Raw genomic sequence first — 24,782 nt, 5'->3', positions numbered from 1 at the left:
TGGCCTCCTTGTTACCTAAAATTGCAGCATCTCTAGGAAAGGTTGTATGCCCTCCTAGACCAAATGGCAACTCAAATCGATTCTGTATTTTATGGGACACAGGTCAGCCCACTCCGGAATCTTATGCTGTTACCATAAATAACGTTTCCATGGGGAGTGCATTTTTCAGACTCAAATGGGGTCTTTTTGCAGGTGCATGCTTTGAGTGCAAAAAGTTTGGACATATGGCATCTCAATGCCCTCTGGTCCTCCATAAGATGCCGCCTGATGCCTTGCCCATCCCAATGCAAAATAAGGACACTCCTGGTCCTTCAGGGATTAAAAACAAAAGTATGAAGACTCCTGTTATGCCTCAAGAAAAAGGCAAAGTGCCAGTCTCTTCTGATATGAATGTAGCTGTGGCTAATCCCTCTACTTCTTCACCAAAAGGAAAAGAAAAGATACTTCAAGAAACCTCTCAGCCACCACGCAGGACAATTATCCCCAGGCGTCCTTTACCTTCTAGAACTTGGAATGGAGCCTCCTACAGTGGACATACCCCGGAAGAAAATTCTGGAATTGGCATCACCTGGGCTACTGTAACTGCAGGTCGTACTTTGTTTCCCGAAGAAGAGGCTGCTAGCTTGCTAGCCACCCGTCTCATAGGTATTCCTCCTCCTGATCGAGGTGCAGACCCTGTGGAGGAAATGCAAGCTTGAGCTACTTTTTTTGTTCATGCTGTACATACACTATAAATCTGATGTCATATATCACAGTTTTGACTCTCAATGTACAGGGTTTGTGTGACCCTAAAAAGTGGAAGATGGTTTGGGCATATTTGAAGCATATGCAGCCAGATATCGTTGCTCTTCAGGAACACAATCAACATCACTATGCTGGACAGCAAGGCCATTATGCTGGTTATGATATTTTTTATGCAGGCCAACATGCCTTTTCGGGTGTGCTTTTTCTTGTGAAACATCATTTGCAGCCAGTCATGGCATTTAATGACTTCCAAGGCAGATGGATGGTTATGCAGTGCTTTATTCAGGGTGAAATCTTTGAATTTGCATCGATATATGCACCTCAATCCTCTCAGGCTAGAGGACAGATATGGCAACAAATGAAATTGTACCCTTGGAGACAGAAAGCATTCATATGTGGAGATTTCAATAATGCCCCTCAACCTGGTGATAATACATCCGGTCGTACACATATGCTTGCTACTGAGAGGTCTTCGTGGGCAGATTTTGTAGCAACGCTTAATTTGATTGATATTTGGAAAGAATCTCGGCCTCTGATGCCTGGGTATACCTTCCAACATAATGCTCAATCCACTTACAAAGCTCGATTGGATCGATGGTATCAGCTTGATCCGTTTCATTATGATACTCTCACAACCAAATTGTGGCTAGATTATACATTTACATATTCAGATCATGTACCCTTATGGCTCAGAGTTCATCTGCATGACATGCCCGATGACAGATTGCCACTTCGAAGGTTGCTTATCATCAATAATAGGTACCTGGAGCATGATGCATTCAAAGCACTGATACTTGAGGCCTGTCAGCCACTCTTTCCTCGATCTTTCATTGACTTGGATTATGCATGGACAGCTTTTATTGCTCGCATGCAATCAGTCATCCGTGATTATGGTAAACAGTATCTGAAAGGTTGGAGACAGACTGTTGCTTATGCTAAGCAAACATGCCAATCGTTAATTGAGCTTAGTCATCTTCGCTCTCTAACTTTGGCTGAAGCCACTTCTTTATGTCAAGCTCGTCACTGTATTCAGGTAAATGATCATCGAAAGCTTGTCAAATGGGAGATACGGGCACGACAAAAGGCGCTTTTGGACAAAGGCTGCTCTTCCAAAAAAATTTTCAGGAGTTTACATTCCAGAAAACAAGCTGCATCTATATGTCGCACTTTAATTTCAGATGACACATGGACCTCCACCCGAGCACAATTGGCTGCGATTTGTGTTGCCCATTTCTCCTCTCAATTTGATGATGATGATTCTCACGCCATGGAAGTGTATGATGCACGTCATCAGTTATTACAGCATGTATCTCCCATCCTTTCTGCTACTCAAGCGCAACAACTAGAAACAAAATTCTCTGAACAAGAACTGTCTGATGCAATCAGGTCTTGTGGCCGATGGAAAGCTCCAGGATGGGATGGCCTTACAGTTGAATTTTTTCTTGCATATTGGGACACCCTCAAATTACCTTTGCTGCGTATGGTAAACATTGCCTGGGAGACAAGGCAAATGCCAGCTTCCTGGAAAAAAGGATTAGTGAAGCTGTTGCCTAAAAAACACTTATGTCAATCTTTGGCGGACTGGAGACCAATTACCCTTATGCCGGTGATATACAAGATTATCAGTAAAATGGTTGTCGATCGCATTAAGGGTTACTTGAATGATGGACTTCATTCTGCACAGTATGGATTTATTCCTCGCAGGCACATTACAGATAACATTGCAAATGCTTATATCGGCATTGAATATGCCAAATACACGCAGCAGGATGTCTTATTATTGCAAGTGGATATTGCTAAGACTTTTGATACTATTAAAGGGGGGTTCATTCAAGAAACCATGCGTGCTCTGGGATTTGGAGAAAAAATGCAGAATATCATTTACTGGCTTTATGCTGATAGTCAGGCGGCTTGTATATTGTCAGGAGATCTCTCAGAATCATGGACTTTGCACCGTTCAGTTAGGCAGGGATGCCCTTTGAGTGCTCTTTTGTATGCTATAGCGACGCATCCCATGCTTCTTTATATGGATCATTTGGTTGATACTGGCAGTCTTCATGGATTGGACATTCAGAATAGACGTCAGTTGGTTGCTCAAGCTTATGCTGACGATTCTTTTTTTCCTCCTCGCAATACACATCAGGATCTCTCTACTTTGATGCAGGCTCTTTCTTTGTTTGCACTTGCGGCTGGCCTACAAATCAATTTTCAGAAATCTAAATTGCTGCCTTTGCATTCAAAACAGTGGCATAATTTGCTATGGCCAGGGGAAATAGTTCACTCCACTCATTTGATTCGGCATTTGGGATATCCTTTGGGATGGACAGCCACTCGCCGTCAACAAACAGATTGGGTCTTGGCAAAGCTCAAGAAAAAGTTGGAATACTGGAAACTTGCAACATGGCCTTTGCATGTTCGTTTACGGATTCTCCAATCCATCTTGGTTGCCTATATTCAGTTCTACCTTCCTCTCATCAGGTTTTCTCAGGGGGAGCTGAAATTCTTTATGTCCACCATCTTGGAGATATTCTGGAGATCGGAGCAGGGGAAAAAGAGTGTACGTTTGCTTTCGGCAAATCGTTTGTGTACCCCTAAAATGCATGGAGGCTTGAATATCCTTAATTTACAGGTGCATATTCTTGCCCACAGAGGTAAACTGATGCTTCAATTTCTGGAAGGCACTCAGCCTTGGACAGCGATGATCCGTCATTTATTACTTCATTTGACGACTTCGGCTTTTGGCCATTGGCAACCTACTCATTGGGAATTTATTCTTGGTTACATTACTGGCAAAATTAAGGGCTGTCCTCTCATCTCTGGCTTACTTGCTGATTGGAAGCTTGTCCTTTCAAATTTAAAATGGAATGGTCGTGACTCCTTACAAGGCAACTCTCTCCGCGCTGAGAGCATCCATTGGTCCAAAGCATTTTCAGTTCCCCTGGCGGTGCAAGAACCCCGGCGTTCATATTTTCTCCACTCAAAGGGTGTTACCTCTGTGGGAGATGTCATCCATCCTGATGGCTCCCCTCTTTCTTTTCCACAGGCTGCTGCACATTATGGCTTGGGACCTCACTATCGTCGTCTTTGGCGTGATATAATTCAGATGCTTCAGCCTTTTTTGCCGATTCCAGTGTTGGAAATTCGAGATCGCCTACAAGATTGGACTATCTTCTCTTTTGATTCTTCATGCCATCCCTTGAGGCTATCTGATATTACAGTTGCTGGTCTGTATAAACATTTGTTGCCATTGCCTTGGGTTTCTGAACGGGCAAATCTCTTCTGGCATATGCATCGGTCGTCTTTGTGGTGGAAAAGATGATTGCGATCTGTTTGGCATTCAAAGCTTCCTCTTCGACAACAGCTTTTTTTGTGGCGCGTTCTTTTGGCTGTTATTCCCTCAGGACAGTTTCTGGCACGCAGACATATATCCTCATCCACTTGCCGTAGATGCTCTGCTTCCAGGGAGACAGTCATTCATATTTTCTGGAACTGTCCTTCTTCTCGTCAGTTTTTTCTTCCTATCATCCAGCTTCTGCGGGCTAGATTTCCAAATATGAAATTTGGAAAGTTTTTCTGGCTATTTGGTCTTTATTTGCCGAGACCAGAATTCACTCTTTTCTTCTCATGGGTGCGCTACTGGGCTTTATGGACACTATGGAAAGTTCGCAACCATGGAGTTTTCGGTGATGCGGCTTTTTCTGCTTTTTCTTTCTTTCGGTACTCCCTGCATCAATCTTTCTTCGATTGCATGCAGGTTGACCAAATAGATCATGATGTATATTTGTCTTATATTGACATCTTCAGTTGATGTACTTTGAGACTATCTACTTTGGATAGTCATCTTGTAAATCTAATATACCTATGATTCCACAAAAAAAAAAAAAAGTGTGTGTGTGTGTGTGTGTGTGTGTGTGTACATATGTATGTACATATATATGTAATATGTATATATAAACATATATATAGTCTTGTGGGTTGACTACCATGAGAACATGCAGGTTTCTAAAAGGTGAATTTGGGCATGTTCTTGGATTCATCTAGGTACATATATATATGTATATATATATGTGTGTGTGTGTGTGTGTGTGTGTGTGTATATCTATATGATTCTTGGTGCTAGCCTTCATTATGGTTGAGTCTGCCTTGTATCTCTGGAGCTCTGACAAAAACTCAGTACACAGGCCTTTGTATGAATGTATGCTCTTATGTGTGTGTGTGTGTGTGTGTGTGTCTATGTCTTCACCTGCTTTTGGAAAGTGGACTGTTACGTATTGGGATGCAATTTTCAGCCATTTCGATGGAAAAATTGTCGGCTGCCCTCTTTCATCTAAGTTAATTTTTGCCTGGAAACAGGTTACGCAATATCTTTTTTGGAATCCCAGGCTTAATGCGCAATCTTCTTCGCTTCGCCTTGAGAGTATTCATTGGTCAAAGGCTTTTGATGTACCCTTGGCTCTACGTGAGCCTAGGAAGGCATATTTCCTTTCAAAGAAAGGAGTTTATCTTATTCATGATGTTTTGGATGCTGGTGGCCATGTGCTTTTTTTTGTGGTTGCCGCCAGAAAATTTGGTCTGGAGATGCATTATAGATCAATCTGGCAGCTTATTCGAGAGCTTCTTGCTCCTTTTGAACCAATTGCAGATTTGGATTGTTCTGATCGTTTGGTTGATTGGAGCCTTAGAAGAGAACAACCTGCACGAGGCCTTTTATCAATGGCTAAACTTTCGGTTCATTCGATATATCATCTCTTGTTGCCTGCCTCTTGGGTTCAAGACATAGAGCTCCTCTCTCAGTGGAAGCCAATGGTGAAGAAGTGAACTCGTCACTAATGAATGACCATGTGTGTATCCTTGTTCGCAAAGTCATTAACTTATGGATACACTAGCCACTGATACTACACTCTTTCAATCGGTGGAGCATCAAGAAGTTGTAGGCAAACCTCGTATCTGAGTATTTGAGGAGCTGATGGCTGGATTTTTTGGAGAATTCATGGCGTAGGAACTGATGGTTTGTGACAAATGTCACTATTTGGCCGCCCACTTGGATGATAGGCCGGATCCATGGCAAGTCCCCAATATCCTTCAAGAGATTATTTAAGCAATGTGCCATGCAAAATGACACAGTGATGTTGGGGTACATGCTCACGATGATCGCTCCGGCTGCCCTGTTTGAAACCTCCCCATCAGCAACAAAGCCCGCAACTAGGTCTGGGCCAGTGATCTCTATGCCACTAGCCCACTCTGCTGCTAGCACATCAGCACTCTTCTCGGTCCCAGAAGCATCATGTGAGGCGATGAAGTACATCTCACTGCGGGAATATGCGACAAGGCCATGGATGTCTTCCGCGTATCACTCCATCCATCGGCTATCAGGGACACTCCATTCCTTGCCCATTGCTGCTTCGTGTTTTTTGTTGCTTGCTCCACAATCCTCTTCTCCTTCTCTAGCAATGTGGTGCGCGTAAAGACTTTGATGATGGGGGCGTATAGTTTGGACCATACTCCCCTATCTTCTTCACCATGACCTTGAAGTAGTCCGATCTATCCACAAAAAATGAATAATTTAATAACCAATCAACTTCAAAGTTCAAAGTTCAAGTAAGAGGAACATTGTAAAATGATAGATCTTAAGCTAGACATCTTAATTCTTGATTACCTCTGGCAGCATGGAAAGCAATGTGGTCGTGAAAGAAGAAGCGGGCTATGGCCGTATCCACCTCTTCCTTCTTCTTGGGGTCCCAACTACCCTCAAGAGTACTTTGCCGGCGTGAGTGTGTGGATGCGGTCGGCATGGAGAAGGATGGTGTTGGGGCCCGTTCTTGTGGGGCGGGTGATGCGGCCGCGGGTGCCGATGAAGTGGATGCTGAACCTTGGGATGGCCTCACTAGTGTTACGGGATCCACGGCCACATGCGGCACTCTCCTCCTTGAAAGCAAGGCCTCATGTGCGGCAATGCGTTCAAGAAGCCTCCTCGTCTCCGGTGTGACTTGATCACAAAATCGGACCACATGACCGGGCTCATGCAAGAGGTGAGCTCTCACTTTATTCGCCCCACCCATTCGCCTATATCGACATAGCTTGCACGACCATGGGCGAGAGCCTCCTCCACTTCCGGGATGATCGGAGTTGACCTCTTCCCACCAAGACCAACCTTCGGTCCTCCTTCCTCTATTCATATTGGCGCCGCCAGAACGAGGTGCAGGGGATGGTCGCGATGAAGATGCCATGGAAGCAAGTGCCAAGGAGTTGACCTCTTCCCACCAAGACCAACCTTCGGTCCTCCTTCCACTATTCATATTGGCGCCGCCGGAAAGAACGAGGTGCGGGAGATGGTCGCAATGAAGATGCCATGGAGGCAAGTGCCAAGGAGGCTTGAGCAATGGAGGTGAGTGGAGGAGAGAGATGCAGGAGAGGCTAAAGCAAGAGGTGAGTGCGCGTGTGTGTGTGTGTGTGTATGCTTGCCAATGGAGAGGCTAAAGCAAGAGGTGAAAGCAAGAGAAAGAGTGTAGGAGAGCAAGAGGTGAGTGTGTGTGTGTGTGTGTGTGCGGCGTGCGCTTGCCAATGGAGAGGCTAGAGCAAGAGGTGAGTGTAGGAGAGCAACAAGGCTACAAGTGACAACTTGAAATTACAACTTACCCAATGCCACTTGAGGAGAGCTTGAGCCTTGCCCAATGCCCACTTGAGGAGTGTTGAGCGGCTTGAGCCAATGAGCTTCCAGCCTTGCTTGAGGAGTGCTGAAACTTGAGAGCTTGAGCCTTGAGCAAATGCCAAGGTTGAAGCTTTTGAAGGAGACTCGAGCGACGAGAGGCAAGAGCTAAGAGCAAGTGCCAAGGAGGCGTCTCTTAAAGTCTTCTTATAGCATGGGGGCTCTAAGCTCTGCTTATAGCCATGGGCCAAGTGGGGAGGGGCTGCTCAACGTCCACAATGCGCCCAACGGCTACAATGCGCAACGGCTACAACAGTCAATTGCGCCCAATGGTCAGTTGACCGTCCCATTCTGTCTCGTCCCACATGCTAAGCCGTCCTGGCGTCCCCGAAACGCCGTCCTGTTGTTACACCTTGGACTCGCACGTCCCCCATCCGTCTCCATCCCGTCTCCGTTCCAGTCCGTTATGGAACGGCGTTCCCCAGGGGTTCGTCCCCCCCGTCCCCTGTGACTATGCTCCCTTAGCTACGTCACGTGGAAAGGTAGCTTGATGGCAATGGAGCATGTCCTAGATTTGGAGCTGATGAGGGGATCGTGGGCGATGTCCGGGGGGGTGTGTGGGGGGGGTGTGGGTGGGCGCCGGGCATGTTGGAATGCGGAGGCCCGGTCCAAGGAACTCCTCTTGGGAGGGGTGGGTCTGCAACAGCCTGAGGTGGGTCCACGGGATGCACTGAAGGGCGTCCTCCTCCTCCTAGGTCCTGGTGATGGTTGGCTGGCAAGGGAGGGGTCAGGCTGGCTATGGCCGAAGCTCTTTGAAGAAAGTGTCTTTGTGTTTGCAAAGCTCGAGCAGGAAGACCCCTAGGCAGAGTTGGTCTGGGAAGTCAATGATCTTGGAAAGTGGGCCAGATCTCTCATGGAATAGAGGGTGAAACATCCCGTGGATCGCATAGTGTGATGCTGTGTGATGCTCCTTTGTCTCAATCTTTGCGTGGCATAATTGGCAGATCCTCTCTTCCTTGGGTCTCTGCACGAGCTCCCTGGCTCTGAAGATCCTCTCTTCCTTGGGTCTCTGCACGAGCTCCCTGGCTCTGAAGATCCGCCCAAATTTCCTCGTGTCCACTCTAAGGCTGGGGGATGAAACTTGTATTTGGACAATCACAATTTGCATGGCATGGGACATGTGAACACTCATGTAGCTCGGCTGCTGGATGAATCCATCCTCAATGAGCCCGAGGAAGTGATCTCTGTAGAAGTGCATCTTTGGTGGGAGCTCTGTGATCCATAACCCGGTTGGTGTCTTCATGAGTGAGCTGGAGAAAAGGGGAGTCCAAACTGTATTGAAGGGGTGGGAGGCAGTCCATGTGGAGCCCATATCCTGAGAACCAAGTGAAAATTGGGGCATACTCCAGGGTGTCCCTCAAGTGCTAGTTGTCTCGACTCCAGGAAAGCCTGAGGCAGTTGTGGGGATCCATGTGACTGATGCGAAAATCTGTTCCATGAGTAGACTGAATGTCATTATATATGGACACACTTAGAAATTCCTTCAGAAGTTCAGGAGAACCACTAGTGTTTTGAGCATCTCTTCTACCTGGTACAAAAGCATGCAAACTATTCTTTTTTTTTGGTTATTTTTCTGGATGAAGATTTTTATACTAAGCGATGAGATTATTTTTGAGATAAACAAGTTTTCAGCTTCTACAATGTAGGCACAGTGGGAAAAACAAGAATTAGCATCACTCCGGAGAGGACAAAACATGATTCAATATCTGATGGCGATCTTTCAAACCAGCTTTCTATGCTAGAAAAATATGAGCAAACTGCAGGCACAAGGTACCTCGTAGAAAAAATGATTCATCGATGAATTCATAAACAAAATGCAGTTTTTAGTTTTTATTTTAAAAGTAGTTCAAAGTGGGAAACAAGAATCTTGTGGAGAATAATCATGCTTTTAGGTGGAATAAAGACATTTTTTAAATCAAAGTTAACTTTTTGAAGTGTCATAGGTAGGACTATATAGCAGGGTCAAATGCTTGCTTTTATGAGTTGTAACTGTGGTTGTGATTGAGAGGGGAGAGGAGATGTGTGTGAGTTTATCCCATATGGAGATGGGTGTGAAGCATAGTTACCGCGGAACGGGAACGTTCCGGGAACGTCGGATGCTAGAACGGGAGCGGGAACGGGAACGGGAGCGGATCGGGAACGTTGCGGAACGCCACGTCATATGACATGTCAGCATATGACACAAAAAAATGTAACTTTTTGTATACGGATAGCCAAATATGCTTCATAATATTTGCTCCCCCAAGACATGAACATACATTTCTACAAGCAAAACTTAAATTTTTTTATTTTTTTTTTCCGGAACGTTTCGGGACGTTCCGGGAACGTGCCTTCGCCCGGAATGGCGTTCCGGCGTTCCAGGAAGGCGGAACGACGTTCCGTGGTAACTATGGTGTGAAGTGCTTTAAAAAGTTGTATAAAAGGGCATGTACTTGCGTCTTTGGATTGATCAATTAAGTACGAGTTATTTGCCTCCACATTTGTGAGTATTGTTCTTTGCTAATTCATTTCCATTAATCTTTGCTCCTTAGTTCAATTAGGCACGCAAGATTTCTACAGATGTAGCAATTTATGGCACCATCTCCTCCCTGCCCGCATCTCTTATTCTCAAATTAGGGTTTACTGTAATCCTTGTTAGGGTTTACTGCATCCTCTGATTTAGGTTTCATCATCATACAGTGCTATGCATCTAGGTTCTCACCACCATTGTCTTCTTCAAACAACATGCTGGTTGCCAACAAACAGTTGTCATCGACTCACACTGTGCCCGACAATGTCCTCTCAATCTTCGGTGGCGTCAGTTGACTGCTGTACTGCTTGGTGTCGTGCTCGCCCAATTACACATGCTCGGCATGCCTTCCGATGGTCACCCATCCACCTGGAGCCATGCCACTTGCTCGAAACGGCACGCGCCTAGTTTTGCCCGCCCGTTTCAAACTGCTGCGGAGTCAAATGTCAACCTTAGTCCCTTCAAATAGCCACACGTTTCAAATTTATGTCGTCCTCCAGGAATCCATGTCTAGGGTATACTGCATCCTCTTCTTTACAGTGCTATGCATCTAGGTTCTCGCCACCATTGTCTTCTTCAAAACAACATGCGGTTGCCAACAAACAGTTGTTGTCGACTAACACTGTGCCCGACAGCATCCCCTCAATCTTCGGTGGTGTCTATCGACTGTTGTACTGCTCGGCATCGTGCTTACCCAATTACACGTGCTCGGCTTGCCTTCCGATGGTCGCATCCACTTGGAGCCACACCATTTGCTCGAAACAGCACACGCAGAGTCAAATGTCATCCTTAGTTCCTTCAAACAGCCACGTGTTCCAAATTGTTGTCGCCCTCCAGGAATCCACGTCAAATGACTGCCTCTCTATCCAACAACCCCTTGCCATTCTTTTGTTAGACTTTGAAGAAGCTTATGATAGAGTGGATTGGGATATCTTGCAAGGCATCATGGCATGGGTGGGTTTCTCACAGGATTAGATCAGAGGGGTCTCTTGCATGTATAGGGAGGTCCACTCCACAGTTTTAGCCTGTGGGGTGCGTAGTGAGCGCTTTCAGATCTCCCGATCTATGAGGTAGGGATGCCCCTTAGCTCCACTACTTTACCTTATAGTAGCGGAGGCTATGAGCGGGTTTCTCAGAGTTACCCTAGGAGTTTTGGGCCTCAGGCTCTCTCTCCGTACAGAGGAGTTACTGGACTCTGAGTTAGTAGATGATACTGCTATGTTTTTGGAGGCTTTGCAAGCATGCCTCTGTGCTTTCCACACTGTTTTGGAGATGGCAGCACAAATCAGAGAGATTCTGGATTAGTGAGCAAACAGATTGGGGTTTGGATATGGGGTTTACTTGGATTAAGAGAGGATGCAGTACTAGATACCTTGGCTGTGAGGTTGGCATTGACATCTCGCCGGCACAACAGTTCGCTCCTATGTTCATGAGCATTAAAAGCAAACTTCCGATTGGAGTAGCAGGAAGCTTGATTTGTTCTCTAGAGCCTTGGTAGCTTACCAAGTGCTACTAGCGACTGCTTGCTTTGTCATGTCGTGCTTCATAAGGGATCCATTGGTCAGCTTCATCGGCTCATTTGGAACTTCCTTTGGTGAGTATTAGATGGCACTGTACACACTAGGGCGAGAATGGCTTGGGATACCATTACTATGCCTAAGCAAGAGGGAGGATTGAACATCATTGACCTGGAGGTGCAGTGTAAGTTTGTACTTTGTAAGCTGGTAGATAGAGGATTTCTTCCCTCAACCAATCAGGAGCCCTGTGCTGCCAATAGGGTCCCGAATGAGAGGACGTGAAAAAGATACCAATGTTCCCACTCTCTCATAAACTGGCCGTGCTTCCTCTCCGCAGCCCTCAAAGACCCCTGGATTCTGGCCCAGGTAGCCATGATGGTGTGAATAATATCACTCCAGATCCTGCAAAGACACTGAGAAACAAGAACGGGAGTACCCTCAATGGCCTCGGTGCATCTAGCCTTCCAGATATTGCAGGCTGAGATGCTAGCAATAATCTCCCAAGAATTGTCTAACCTCTGTGCCGGAGGGACAAAGTGTGAAAGTGGCAAATCCTGAAGACAACACTGCCGAGCAACTCCTTGCCTAACCATAATGGCCAAGCTCCTGTCAGTCCCCTCGAATCTCAACTGAGGCCCAGACTGTGTCAACCAAATGATAGAACCAAAAGAAATGATAGCATCCCTCTTAATCCTACCAAAGAGGTGTGCAATCGCCGACCAAACCCTCTGTGCTTCCCTGCATTCCCATAAACAATGGTAAACTGACTCCGAAGCTCCTGCACATCTAGGGCATGCTGGGCAAGCACCAGTAATTGACCTCCACTGATTGGTGGCCAGACCACCATGAAGAGAAACCTAGATAAAGGAGGAAATCTGTGGCTTCCCATAAGAATGCCACAATCTCCGCCAAAAAACCCATTGAATGTCAGTCGAAATGCCATAAGATTCCCAATGGGGTCTAAGAGTAGGGACACTCTGAACGTGTCCCAAGATAAGATGTCTGGCATTCTGCACCGTATAACTGAAAAAAGGCATGCTTTTCAAGGGGTTACAAGCATCCTTCCACACCCACTCACCGCAGTCCCAATGCAAATGTCTAATAGGGAAGCCACCATACAACCAAAGGCTAATACTCTCTGTGATCATCCCGGGGGTGGGGGGGTGGGGGGGTCAACAAAGACGTGCTTCCCTCACTTGCCAACAACTCTGACTGGACGAATCTGGGTGCCCTCGATAAGGTTCTGCACGTCACATCTCTCCAACTGCCATCCATCCTGTACAGAAAAAAAGACCGGTACATCACTCTCCCTAGGCAAGGGGAGACCCATAACCTGAAGAGGAACACCTGTCCCAGAAAAAACCCCAAACCAAGAATGATGACGGTCTTCCAAGAAAGATCTTGTAATCCAGTGGTTGGGAATGGCTGCATCAATCTGTGCAATCCTCCGACTAGAGCCTCTCAAACGCTGCGTGAGATCCAATCTCTGTACTCCGGTGAGGCTCTGAAGCCCCGGCATTGAGCCTTGGAAGGTTTACCCATATTTATTTCCCATTTATGGTCCTGGGTATTTTTCCCAGTCGTGGAGGTTCTTTTGCTCTAGTTGGCTGCCTACATGTACTAGTATATATAGCCGGCATGCCTCCCTCATATTTCACTACTTGCATTGCTTGCCTAGCTTGTCCAGCTACAGTCCCTCACATACGAGGTTCTCCCCTCTTGCTCGGGACATGTATTCCTTTTGTTGATGATATTGAGAGCAGGTTCTCACCTGTGTTTCCTCTCCATCTCTCTCTCTCACTCTCTCTTCTGTGTTTCCACTTTCCCTTCTTCCGCTGCACATTCTATCATGGTATCAGAGCGCTGGTGATTGTCAGCGTTGGATGCTCCCTCCTCTACCACTTCAGATCAGTGTTTTTCTACCCATGGACAGATCTGCATTTTTTCACCAGATGAAGCTTGCGTTTCAGATTTTCAAGGACTGATTCATCCCTCTTTCAGTGGGCTGTAGTTCCTCCTCATCAAGGCGTCAATTGGCAGCTTCTAGGCAGCCTGACAGGGGCATTTTTCTAGACAGCATACCTGCCCTTTCTTGGCGGCACCTTCCAAGGTTCTCAAGTGTTTTTATTTTCAGGTCTGGACAGCAACATAGTTGTCCCAAACAGGCTGCGTTTTTGGCCTATTTGGGCTTGCTTTCCCTAGCCCTGATCTTGGAGATCTCTGGGCTCCTTTTTGCCTGTCCCTTCTGGTTATCTCGTGCCATCCTCCTCCCCCCCCCCCCCCCCCCCCCCCCCCCCGACAGTTCTCTGCAGTAGTTCTTGATCTGAGGCTTCAGCATTTCCATATTCAGCCTATTCTACAGCCCCTTATACGTCTGCGTTTTCAGATTTGCAACCATGGTTGCTGCGTTTTTCTGAACCGATCTTGCTGGTAGCTCTACCTTCACTTGGGCTTCATCTGTTGGACCCGAAGGTACCTTCTCTTCAACGTTTTTCCTCATAGGAGGTGTGGACACTGGTTGGCCTGAATTTTCAGGTTTGTAGCCCTTGTTTGGCTGCGTTTTCTTCTCTAGTGGACACAGATCACTTGCAGAGGGAGTTTTCTGTTTGGATTGTGGCTTTGGAGGTAGTTTGGTACTTGAGGAGGATTCTGAATTTCAGATTTCAGTCAGCGTTTTGCTGATTTTGGAGCATCTATACCTGTGTTTTGTTCCTGGCCTACACGGTTTCCCAGTTTCTACATGTTCCTTGCCTTCTGTTGGCGGTGGAGTGCTATTTTTTGCTGGATAGCAATGTTTTGGCTGCGTTTTGCTTCCCACAGGAGTTTTCTACACTCAGAGGGGGCTTTTCTCCAGCTACTTCACTTGAGGATGAGTTTCCGGAGCTGTTCTGTATCTGTGGAGACTTTCTTCTGTGACAGGAGTTTCCAGTTTTCTGGAGGAGAGCAGTGATCTTTTCAGAGATCCTGAGCAGAGTTTATTTTTATTTTTATTTTTCAAAAAGGAGACTTCTATTAAGTATGATTTTTTTTTTCAAAATGGAGATTTCACACCAAGCAAGGTGGAGATCTCAACCAATCAAGAGCCTTGTGCTGCCAATAGGGTTCCGAATGAGAGGATGTGAAAAAGATACCAATGTCCCACTCTCTCATAAACTGGCCGCGCTTCCTCTTCGCAGCCCTCGAAGATCCCTCGATTCTGGCCGAGGTAGCCATAATGGTGTGAATAATATCACTCCAAATCCTTCAAAGACACTGAGAAACAAGAACGGGAGTACCCTCAATGGCCTCAATGCATCTAGCCTTCCAGATACTCAAGGTTGAGATGCTAGCAATAATCTCCCAAGAGCTGTCTAACCTCTATGCCGGAGGGACAAAGTGTGAAAGTGGCAAATCCTGAAGACAACACTGCCGAGCAACTCCTTGCCTAACCATAATGGCCAAGCTCCTGTCAGTCCCCTCGAATCTCAGTTGAGGCCCAGCCTGTGTCAACCAAATGATAGAACCAAAAGAAATGATAGCATCCCTCTTAATCCTACCAAAGAGGTGTGCAATCGCAGACCAAACCCTCTGTGCTTCCCTGCATTCCCATAAACAATGGTAAACTGACTCCGAAACTCCTGCACATCTAGGGCATGCTGGGCAAGCACCAGTAACAGACCTCCACTGATTGGTGGCGAGACCACCATGAAGAGAAACCCAAATAAAGGAGGAAGTTTGTGGCTTCCTATAAGAATGCCACAATCTCCGCCAAAATACTCTCTGAATGTCAGTTGAAATGTTGTAAGATTCCCAATGGGGTCTAAGAGTAGGGACACTCTGATTGTGTCCCAAGATAAGATGGCTGGCATTCCGCACCGTATAACTAAATAAAGGCATGCTTTTCAAAGGGTTACAAGCATCCTTCCACTCCCACTCACCGGGGTCCCAATGCAAATGTCTGATAGGGCAGCCACCATACAACCAAAGGCTTACACTCTCTGTGATCATCCCGGGGGGGTGTTCAACAAAGACGTGCTTCCCTAACTTGCCAACAACTCTGACTCAACGAATCTGGGGCCCTCAATAAGGTCCTGCACGTCACATCTCTCCAGCTGCCATCCATCCTGTATAGAAAAAAAGACCGGTACATCATCCTCCCTAGGCAAGGGGAAACCCATAACGTGAAGAGGAACACCTGTCCTAGAAAAAACCCCAAACCAAGAATGATGACACTCTTCTAAAAAAGATCCAGTAATCCAGTGGTTGGGAATGGCTGCATCAATCTGTGCAATCCTTTGACTAGAGCCTCTCAAATGTTGCATGAGATCCAATCTCTGTATTTCGGTGAGGCTCTGAAATCTCTTCCAAGCCAACACTGTGGGGCAAAGGGTTTCCCAGCTAGCCCAAAGAATATGCATAGCTGCCCCAAGAGGCCTACCATGCACATCTAAGATCAAATCATTCCACAGAATGGGCTGCCGATTAGTTTCCTCCGCTGAACGCGGGGGGATGTGTACCAAAAAACTCCTCAGGCAGTCCCAAGCCTGTAGGAGGGACCTAACCAAGGGGGATGAAGGGGAGGGGTGAACTGCATTCGAAAAAATAAAGCGCGAGCTGAGAGTCCAGTCACCTCCGCGAACAGGGACACACTTCGTGATCTACTGCATGAGAAAGTCCTTTTACGGCTCAGTGCCTGGAAGAAAGCCCCTAACAACCAGCTTACACAGCAAAGCCTTACATTGCACCTTAGGGTCAATGATATTCAATCCCCCTTCCTGCTTAGGCCTGATAATGGTTTCCCAAGCAACTCTGGCCCTGGTGTGTGCATTTCCATCAAGCCCTGACCAAAGAAAGTTCTGAATAAGGCAACGAAGCTGGAATCTTTCTTGAGGCTATGGCGGCCTGGCCCTTTTCTTGCACATAGAGGTGGTGACCCCACTTGGCATTACAGACCACCTTGCCCGCCACCCCCCCCCCCCCCTCTCCCCCGTATGAGATAGCCTTCTCCTCATGCAGCGGCCAGCCAGAGGAGAAGTCTCTTTCCTTTTTTTTTTTTTTTCCAGAAAGGAGAAGCAAGGTGGAGATCTCAACCAATCAAGAGCCCTGTGCTGCCAATAGGGTTCCGAATGAGAGGATGTGAAAAAGATACCAATGTCCCACTCTCTCATAAACTGGCGGCACTTCCTCTCCGTAGCCCTCGAAGATCCCTGGATTTTGGCCCAGGTAGCCATAATGGTGTGAATAATATCACTCCAAATCCTGCAAAGACACTGAGAAACAAGAACGGGAGTACCCTCAATGGCCTCAGTGCATCTAGCCTTCGAGATATTCCAGGCTGAGATGCTAGCAATAATCTCCCAAGAGCTGTCTAACCTCTCTGCCAAGAGGGACAAAGTTTGAAAGTGGCAAATCCTGAAGACAACAGTGCCGAGCAACTCCTTGCCTAACCATAATGGCCAAGCTCCTGTCCGTCCCCTCACTGTGTCAACCAAATGATGGAACCAAAAGAAATGATAGCATCCCTCTTAATGTAGGGAAGCACAGAGGTGTGCAATCGCAGGCCAAACCCTCTGTGCTTCCCTACATTCCCATAAACAATGGTAAACTGACTCCGAAACTCTTGCACATCTAGGGCATTCTGGGCAAGCACCAGTAATAGACCTCCACTAATTGGTGGCGAGACCACCATGAAGAGAAACCCAGATAAAGGAGGAAATCTGTGGCTTCCTATAAGAATGCCACAATCTCCGCCAAAATACCCTCTGAATGTCAATCGAAATGTCGTAAGATTCCCAATGGGGTCTAAGAGTAGGGACACTCTGATTGTGTCCCAAGATAAGATGTCTGGCATTCCACACCGTATAACTGAGAAAAGACATGCTTTTCAAAGGGTTACGAGCATCCTTCCACTCCCACTCACCATGGTCCCAATGCAAATGTCTGATAGGGCAGCCACCATACAACCACAGGCTAACACTCTCTGTGATCATCCCTTGGGGGGGGGGGTGTTGTGTCAACAAAGACGTGCTTCCCTAACCTGTCAACAACTCTGACGATTGGACGAATCTGGGGGCACTCAATAAGGTCCTGCATGTCACATCTCTCCAACTGCGATCCATCCTATACAAAAAAAAAGACCGGTACATCATCCTCCCTAGGCAAGGGGAGACCCATAACTTGAAGAGGAACACCTGTCCTAGAAAAAACCCCAAACCAAGAATGATGACAGCCATCTAGGAAAGATCCAATAATCTAGTGGTTGGGAATGGCTGCATCAATCTGTGCAATCCTCTGGCTAGAGCCTCTCAAATGCTGCGTGAAATCCAATCTCTGTACCTTCGTGAGGCTCTGAAGCCTCTTCCAAGCCAGCACTGTTGGGCATAGGGTCCCTCAGGCAGGCCAAAGAATATGCATAGTTGCCCCAAGAGGCCTACCATGCACATCTAAGATCAAATCATTCCACAGAATGGGCTGCCAGTTAGCTTCCTCCACTGAACGCGGGGGGATGTGTACCAAAAAACTCCTTAGGCAGTCCCAGGCCCGTAGGAGGGACCTAACTAGGGGGGATGAGGGGAGCGGTGAATTGCATCCGAAAAAATAAAGCGTGAGCTGATAGTCTATTCACCTCCGCGAACAGGGATACACTTCGTGATTTGCTGCATGACAAAGTCCTTCCACGGCTCAGTGCTTGGACGAGAGCCCCTAACAACAAGCTTAAAAGCAAAGCCTTACATTGCACCTCAGGGTCAATGATATTCAATACCCCTTCTTGCTTAGGCCTGATAATGGTTTCCCAAGCAACTCTGGCCTTGGTGTGTGCATTTCCATCAAGCCATGACCAAAGAAAGTTCCGAATAAGGCGACGAAGCTGGCCAATGCATCCCTTATGAAAAATCGAGCACGAAGCGATAAACCAAGCCGTGGCTAGCAAAACTTGGTTAACCACCAAAGCTCTAGAGGCCAAGTCGAGCTTCCTCCTATTTTAGTGATGAAGTTTGCTTTTAATGCTTAAGAGCACTGGAGCAAACTGTTGTGCAATGGAGATGTCAATGCCCACCTGTCAACAAAGGTATCTGGCAGAGCATCCTCTCTCAATCCAAGTAAAACCAACATGTGTACCCCAATCTGCAAGAGGAGAATCACTGATCCAAAAACCAACTGACTTATAACAATTGATAGTAGCTCCTGCTGCCAAACAAAAGGCCTCCAAGGCTGTCCGGAAAGCACATAAACAAGCATGTGAAGCCTCAAGGAACAACGCCGTATCGTCTGCTAACTCAGAGTTCAAAAACTCTTCCTCCGTGCATAAAGGCAGCCTGAGACCCACAACACCAGGGGTAGCCCGAAGAAACCTGCACATAGCCTCAACTACAATAAGGTAATAATAAAGGGGCGAGGGGACAGCCCTGCCTCACTGAACGGGAAATCTGAAAACGCTCGCCAAGCCCCCCACAAGCTAAAACAGTGCTATGAGCCTCCCTGTATAGGCAGGACACCCCTCTGATCCAGTTTTGGGAAAACCCCATGTGTGCCATAGTGCCCTCCAAAAAATCCCAATCCACTCTGTCATAAGCTTTTTCAAAATCAAGCAAAAGAATGGCAAGAGGCCGCTGACTAGACTTTGCCCACTCGACAGCTTCCCAGAAAGAAAAGATGTTATCAAATATACTCCTTCCTTGGAGGAACCCATTGTGTGTATCATGGATAGTCCTTTGGAGAAATGGCTGCAACCTTATACTCAAGGCTTTAGCTAAGATTTTATATGTAGATCCAAGGAGGGTGATGGGCCTCCATTGCTTGATGTCAGTCTTGTACCCACTCTTGGGGATAAGGTGAATCAGCCCCTCCGTGAGGTATGGCGGCATCATACCCGACACTAACATTTCCTGAAGGGCAACAATGATAGCATCTCCAATATGATCCCAAAAAGAATAAAGAAGGCGGGAGAAAGAACATCATCCCGTGGGCATGAACCACTGGAAAGACCATGCAGTGCGTGAAGGAATTCATCCTTCGAGAAAGGGGCATCCAGGGAAGAACACATAGCATCTGTAATGAGCCTGGGCATGCACTCCCAAACTTTCTGCCATGCCACATCTCTCTGAGGAGAGGGCACCTCTGTAGTCAACAAAGACCGATAAAAATCTGAAGCAATACCCCTCACCTTATCAGGCTCAATTTGAACCTCACCCTGTGAATCCTGCAACAAGTACCTCACAGAATCCCTGCTATGGGAAGGTTTGTGTGCTGAGAAAAACTCTTTGTTGCATCTGCCACCCATCTGAGTCCAAAAAGCCTTGTTCGCATGAAATGCGAACTTAGCCCTCCTGTCCATGGCCAACTGTAGCTCTGCTGTAACTGTGGTCAAGAGGTCTATAATCCAAGACGCATGTGGATGCTTTTCATGTTCCCTCTGAAGAGCAGCAATCCTACGCCTTATAGCTCTCTCCTTGTCCAGAACCTCCTCCTTCTTGGACAAGGCAGTGCTATGATAATGATGGCTAGTCCTCTCAAGAGCCAGCGCAATATTATGACGAGGATCAGGACCGTCACAAGATCTCCATATCTCTCTAATCTCAAGGGAGATGTCAGCATCTAGATAAAGAGAGTCAGGGATACGGACACGGGGAGAGGCCGAGCGAGCCCCAGGCTCCTTGAGACACAAAACGACGGGGCAATGATCGGATTTGGTGGTGCCAGGCATAATAGCAATGGTGCCTCCTCTGTCCAAGGACCAATCATCCACATAAAACCTGTCCAAACGTGCTTAGATGTTCTCATCCTCGCTACTGCGGTTATGCCAAGTGAAAGATAAGGAGTTTGGCCTTCTCTAGAAGTCATCCTCAGTCCAGCAATCCCTGCCAAAAAAGGAAAGCGTGAACCTCTCCCATGAGGTTCGCTCCAAAGGGTGTAAACCGCCTTCGCGTCCACCCTTCTTGTCAGAAGGTTGCTCAACCATATTTAAATCTCCTCCCACTATCCAATGATCAACCTCGGGAATGACATTTGTAATGGTGTCCCAAAAGGCCACCCTTTCACCTCTCACGTTAGGTGCATAGATATTCAAGATTCCCAATTTCTGACCCTCATGCATGATCAAGATCCACTGCACTCTAGCAGGGATGATAACACCGTGCCCAATAACATGAGGTATAACAGAAATGCAAACACCCCCTCTAGTCCCAACTGCCGAGGACCAGAAGGTGTGGCCAGAAAGCATCTTACCAGTTTTGCCACAGTGAGACCTATCCAATTTGTGTTCCTGCAACAAAAGTACATCCATAGACCCTCCAGTAACAGTAGGGTGAAGCTGGTCCTTCAGAAGGCGGTTCCTACCACGGGTGGGAAGCCCTCCAAGGCCCTGAACATTCCATGAGACGATTCTCATGGAAGAGAAGAGGGTTTGACCCCCGATCTAAGAAGACGATGGGCAGCCTGAGGACGCCTCTCATAATGCTCGAGGACGGGACAATCCACGGAGCAAAGTCTACTGACATGCCCTTGTCCAAGGCCCTGCAGAGTACCTACATATGTACGAGAAACCTGTTCGCCCTGCGGGGCATGAAGAGCAATGGCATCATGCTGAAAATCCTGCAATACATGATCCCCACTACGTTGAACATCCTGCATATCGCCCCCTCCAAGTAGAGAGGACTCAACAAAATCATCCTGATCTGAGATATCATCTCTTTGCAAAGATGCATCAGCTGACACATCCCTCTTACCAGAAACATCATCTACCTGTACATGATCCAAGGAGGCCTTCCCATCAATCGCACCAGGGGGCGGGCGTGAGACACAGCTCGCCACACCTGACGGACTGAAGGATGGGAAGGAACCAAGGGAGGTGGCGCCTGAGAAGCGCGTCCTACAACCCCGAGGCCGAGGGCAATCTCGAGCAAGGTGACCCTGTTGGTGACAAACCCGGCATTGATCGGGCTTACCTGCAATCTCCATACGTTGCTTCAAAGAGCCACAAGGGCCCGCAAGGAAAACATAGTCCTCAAAGAGCTCAATGTCATGGGCAAGAACCATGACCCTGGGGACAGCATCCACCGAGGCAATGGACCACCTGAGCAGAAGATGTCAGCAAGGCGTGGAGATGGGGCACTTGAAGAACCAGCCCAAAGGCGGCCCCGATGGCCTCTAACATAGGCCAATATGCGCAAGGAAGACTTGGGAATTTGAGAGTAATCGGGAAACGGTTCCGGCCTGTAGAAACCTCTTCCAAGCAACCTGACATCTTGAAAGTGCGAGGCGAGTTCGGAGGGCAGAGCCACCAGGACCCAATCCTGAGCCTCGAGACTGGAAGGGTGAGATCCAAAGATTCTGGCAATGAGGATCGTTTTGGAGTCTTTCTCTATTTTGGCGTAGAGGACCACGAGCTCGGCTTCGGAAAAAACAATGGTTCGCCCGGCCGAGGGAGATTGATTAGCCATGATGCTAATCGAAGAAAAAGGCCAACTTGAACCCGGATGAGGAGCAATCCGAACCAAGGGGAAGAGGCAGGCAAGGAGGCGGAGGAAAGGAAGGGAGGGTGGAAACGGGGCCAAAACAAAAAAGAAAAACAAAAAAAACAGGCGAAGAAGGGCGGGGGAAGGGTAGCGCAGCAGAGGCTGCGTAGAAGGGAGGAGGCGGAGGAAGGAGGGGAGGCGGAGAGAGGAGGGGATGGGCGCAGACGGGAGACAGCAGCGGGAGGAGGGGCGGACAGAAGCAGGGGCGAATAGCGGGGGAGGAAGGAGGGGGGGTGGAGGAAGGATGGGGGGCGACACAGTCGACAGAGGGAGGTTCGGGGAGCTCGCAGGTCGCCGCTACCGATTGGCTACATGTTTTTTGACATCTCTAGTTTTTGTCCACCTTGAGCAAAGTTTATTTTGTCCCAGCTTGTGTTCTTTGCAGTATTTGCAGAACAAGGAGGGTGTTTTGCCCTTTGCGGTGTGATCCTTTCACATGGATCCTATATTTGTTGCTGATTCTTGGGATCTGGTTCTACTTCTGGAATAGTCTTCTGCTACTGTGATGCTTTTGAGGACTTTGTTACCACTGCAGTTTATATTCCTGCTTCCCTTCCTCATTGTGAGGAGTCTATCTTTACATCTCTTTGTGATGCTTCTGAGGATGCCCCTCCCCCTGCCAGCTCTGTAGGTTTGTTTTTTTGGAGGATGGTTTTTTGGACCCGGTAGGATGCTTTGGATCTATGGTTGCTAACCGTGCCTGGGGCACCCAGAGTTTTTTGGATTTGGATCATAATCAATTTGGGCTTATATCAGTCCGATGATATCTTTTTTCAGAGGGGGATGTGGAGTCCTTTCATCTTGCGATGCCCACCTCAGTGGCGTGTACTTATGTACAGCATTGGGCAACTCATGTTATGGAGTTTTAGCAGATGGACCCCATCTTTTCTACAAAGTCTTTACATCTTGTGATGCCAACCTTTTCAGAGGATGCTTTTGTACAGCATTTGGCTACTCTTGTTACAGAGTTGGAGCAGATTGACTCTACTTCTTTTGAGGGTTCCAGTGAGGAGCAATTTGCTTCTCCCAGGATCGGTTATATACAGGATCTGATCTTGGTTGGTTATGAGGTTTTTCATACCTTCTCCAGGCGGCTGGATACACGACATTCGACTTCGGGGAGTGTTCTTACACTTGGATTTGGAACCATTATTTGGAGCAGCACGTCGCAGCCTATATGGTTGTTTTCTTCCAGAGGAGCGGTGTACCTAGCAGCTTGTTTTGTTGATTTTGTGGAGCTTTCTTGGTACCTGTTTCTGTAGTCTTTCATCTTTGATCGAGGACACCATCTCTGGCTTCTTGGAGTTTGCTCAGCATCCGGTGCTGGGAGGGGGTGTTAGACATCCTCCTCTTCCTGCTGTCTTCCTATTTGGTGTCCTATTTTAGCCTCTAGGGCTGACCATGTTAGTGTGAGGGGCTGGTCATCCCTCACATATATTTTACCCATATTTATTTCCCATTTATGGTCCTGGGTATTTTTCCCAGTCGTGGAGGTTCTTTTGCTCTAGTCGGCTGCCTACATGTAGTAGTATATATAGCCGGCATGCCTCCCTCATACTTCACTACTTGCATTGCTTGCCTAGCTTGTCCAGCTGTAGTCCCTCACATACGAGGTTCTCCCCTCTTGCTCGGGACATGTATTCCTTTTGTTGATGATATTGAGAGCAGGTTCTCACCTGTGTTTCCTCTCCATCTCTCTCTCTCTCTCTCTCTCTCCTGTGTTTCCACTTTCCCTTCTTCCGCTGCACATTCTATCACTAGTTAGAGGATTATGCAGATGAATGCAACCATTCCTAACCACTGGATCACAAGGAACTTTGTGGAAGGGCCTCATCACTTGTGGTTTGGGGTGTTTTCAGGGACAGGGGTACCTATTCAGGTCATGTGCCTTTCCACTTTGGGTGAGGACGATGTACCGGTCTTTTACTCCATTCAGAATAGATAGCTCTTGGAGAGACGTCTTGAGCACGATATCATTGAGGGTCCAGAAGTCTGGCCGGTGAGAGTGGGGGGCATGGTAGGGAAGCACATCTATATTGATCCAACTCCAACTATGATTACGGACTCTTGGAGCCTTTGGTTATATGATGCGTGTCCTATACTTTCCTATCACTAGCCCCGGCAAGTTCAGTCTGCTGCTTGATTCGTCACTTCTCGGAGCTATTTGAGATGACCATCACTGCCTCCCCGGTGAGGGCTCTTCCACTAGAGTCACCAGGTGGCCCCCCCTAGGATTTTGGGGTAGCTAGTGGATTATAGTTTCTTCTGATGTCTCCATGTCGAAGGAACTGGTATTTTCGAGGAGATGGTGGCTCCCATTCGGATTTGTGTGGTGTTTCATCACTCCAGGATCTCCACGCCAGAGAGTGGTGTGATGATTTTTTCCTTCCCCTTGAGTGTAGCCCCAGGGATGGAATGGGACACAGAGTCGGTGTCTGCCGCCATCCAAGGGGAGGTAGTTGAGCTTTCTCATCATCTACATGATCTACGCATCACTGACATGCTTACCCATCTTTGGCCCCTGGCTCGGATGGAGTTGGAAGGCTTAGGCCATAGAGATTAGGACGGGGAGGTGGTATCCTCTAGCTTGGAGCCTCCGCTTGGAGGTGCTGCTCTGTGTTCCTTCATATCTTAGCAGAAGTACCCCTTCCCCTCTGCTACAAATACGTGCATTGTGACAGGTGGAGCCCAGATTATGCTTATTCCCGAGCTCGCACAGAGTGGCATAGCATGGAGGACAACATCCACACCCACGTGGCACGTCTTCATCCTAGGACTGGCTGTGATTACTCCCCATCGAAACCAATGTCCAA

The 24,782-nt window shown here is 47.5% G+C and overlaps 1 protein-coding gene across 6 annotated transcripts in view; it reads left to right on the top strand.

The window, feature by feature from the left end:
- Positions 1–24,782, top strand: part of LOC147642333 (uncharacterized) — a 102,458-nt gene that overhangs the window by 3,833 nt on the left and 73,843 nt on the right. For all 6 annotated transcript variants that reach the window (XR_015266995.1, XM_086805369.1, XM_086805335.1 and 3 more), the window contains one exon: positions 9,097–9,220. Coding sequence is in view for 1 of the 6 variants with exons in the window: in XM_086805353.1 (XP_086661479.1) it covers positions 9,199–9,220 (22 nt within the window). In the remaining 5 variants the exon portion in view is untranslated. The remainder of the gene's footprint in view (positions 1–9,096; positions 9,221–24,782) is intronic.

The sequence above is a fragment of the Cibotium barometz genome, chromosome 1, assembly GCF_041138505.1.
Source record: "Cibotium barometz isolate CiBa-2024 chromosome 1, ASM4113850v1, whole genome shotgun sequence".
NCBI classification, from domain to species: domain Eukaryota; kingdom Viridiplantae; phylum Streptophyta; class Polypodiopsida; order Cyatheales; family Cibotiaceae; genus Cibotium; species Cibotium barometz.
The sequence above is the reverse complement of the archived record's forward strand: the minus strand, read 5'-3'. Positions and strand labels throughout refer to the sequence as shown.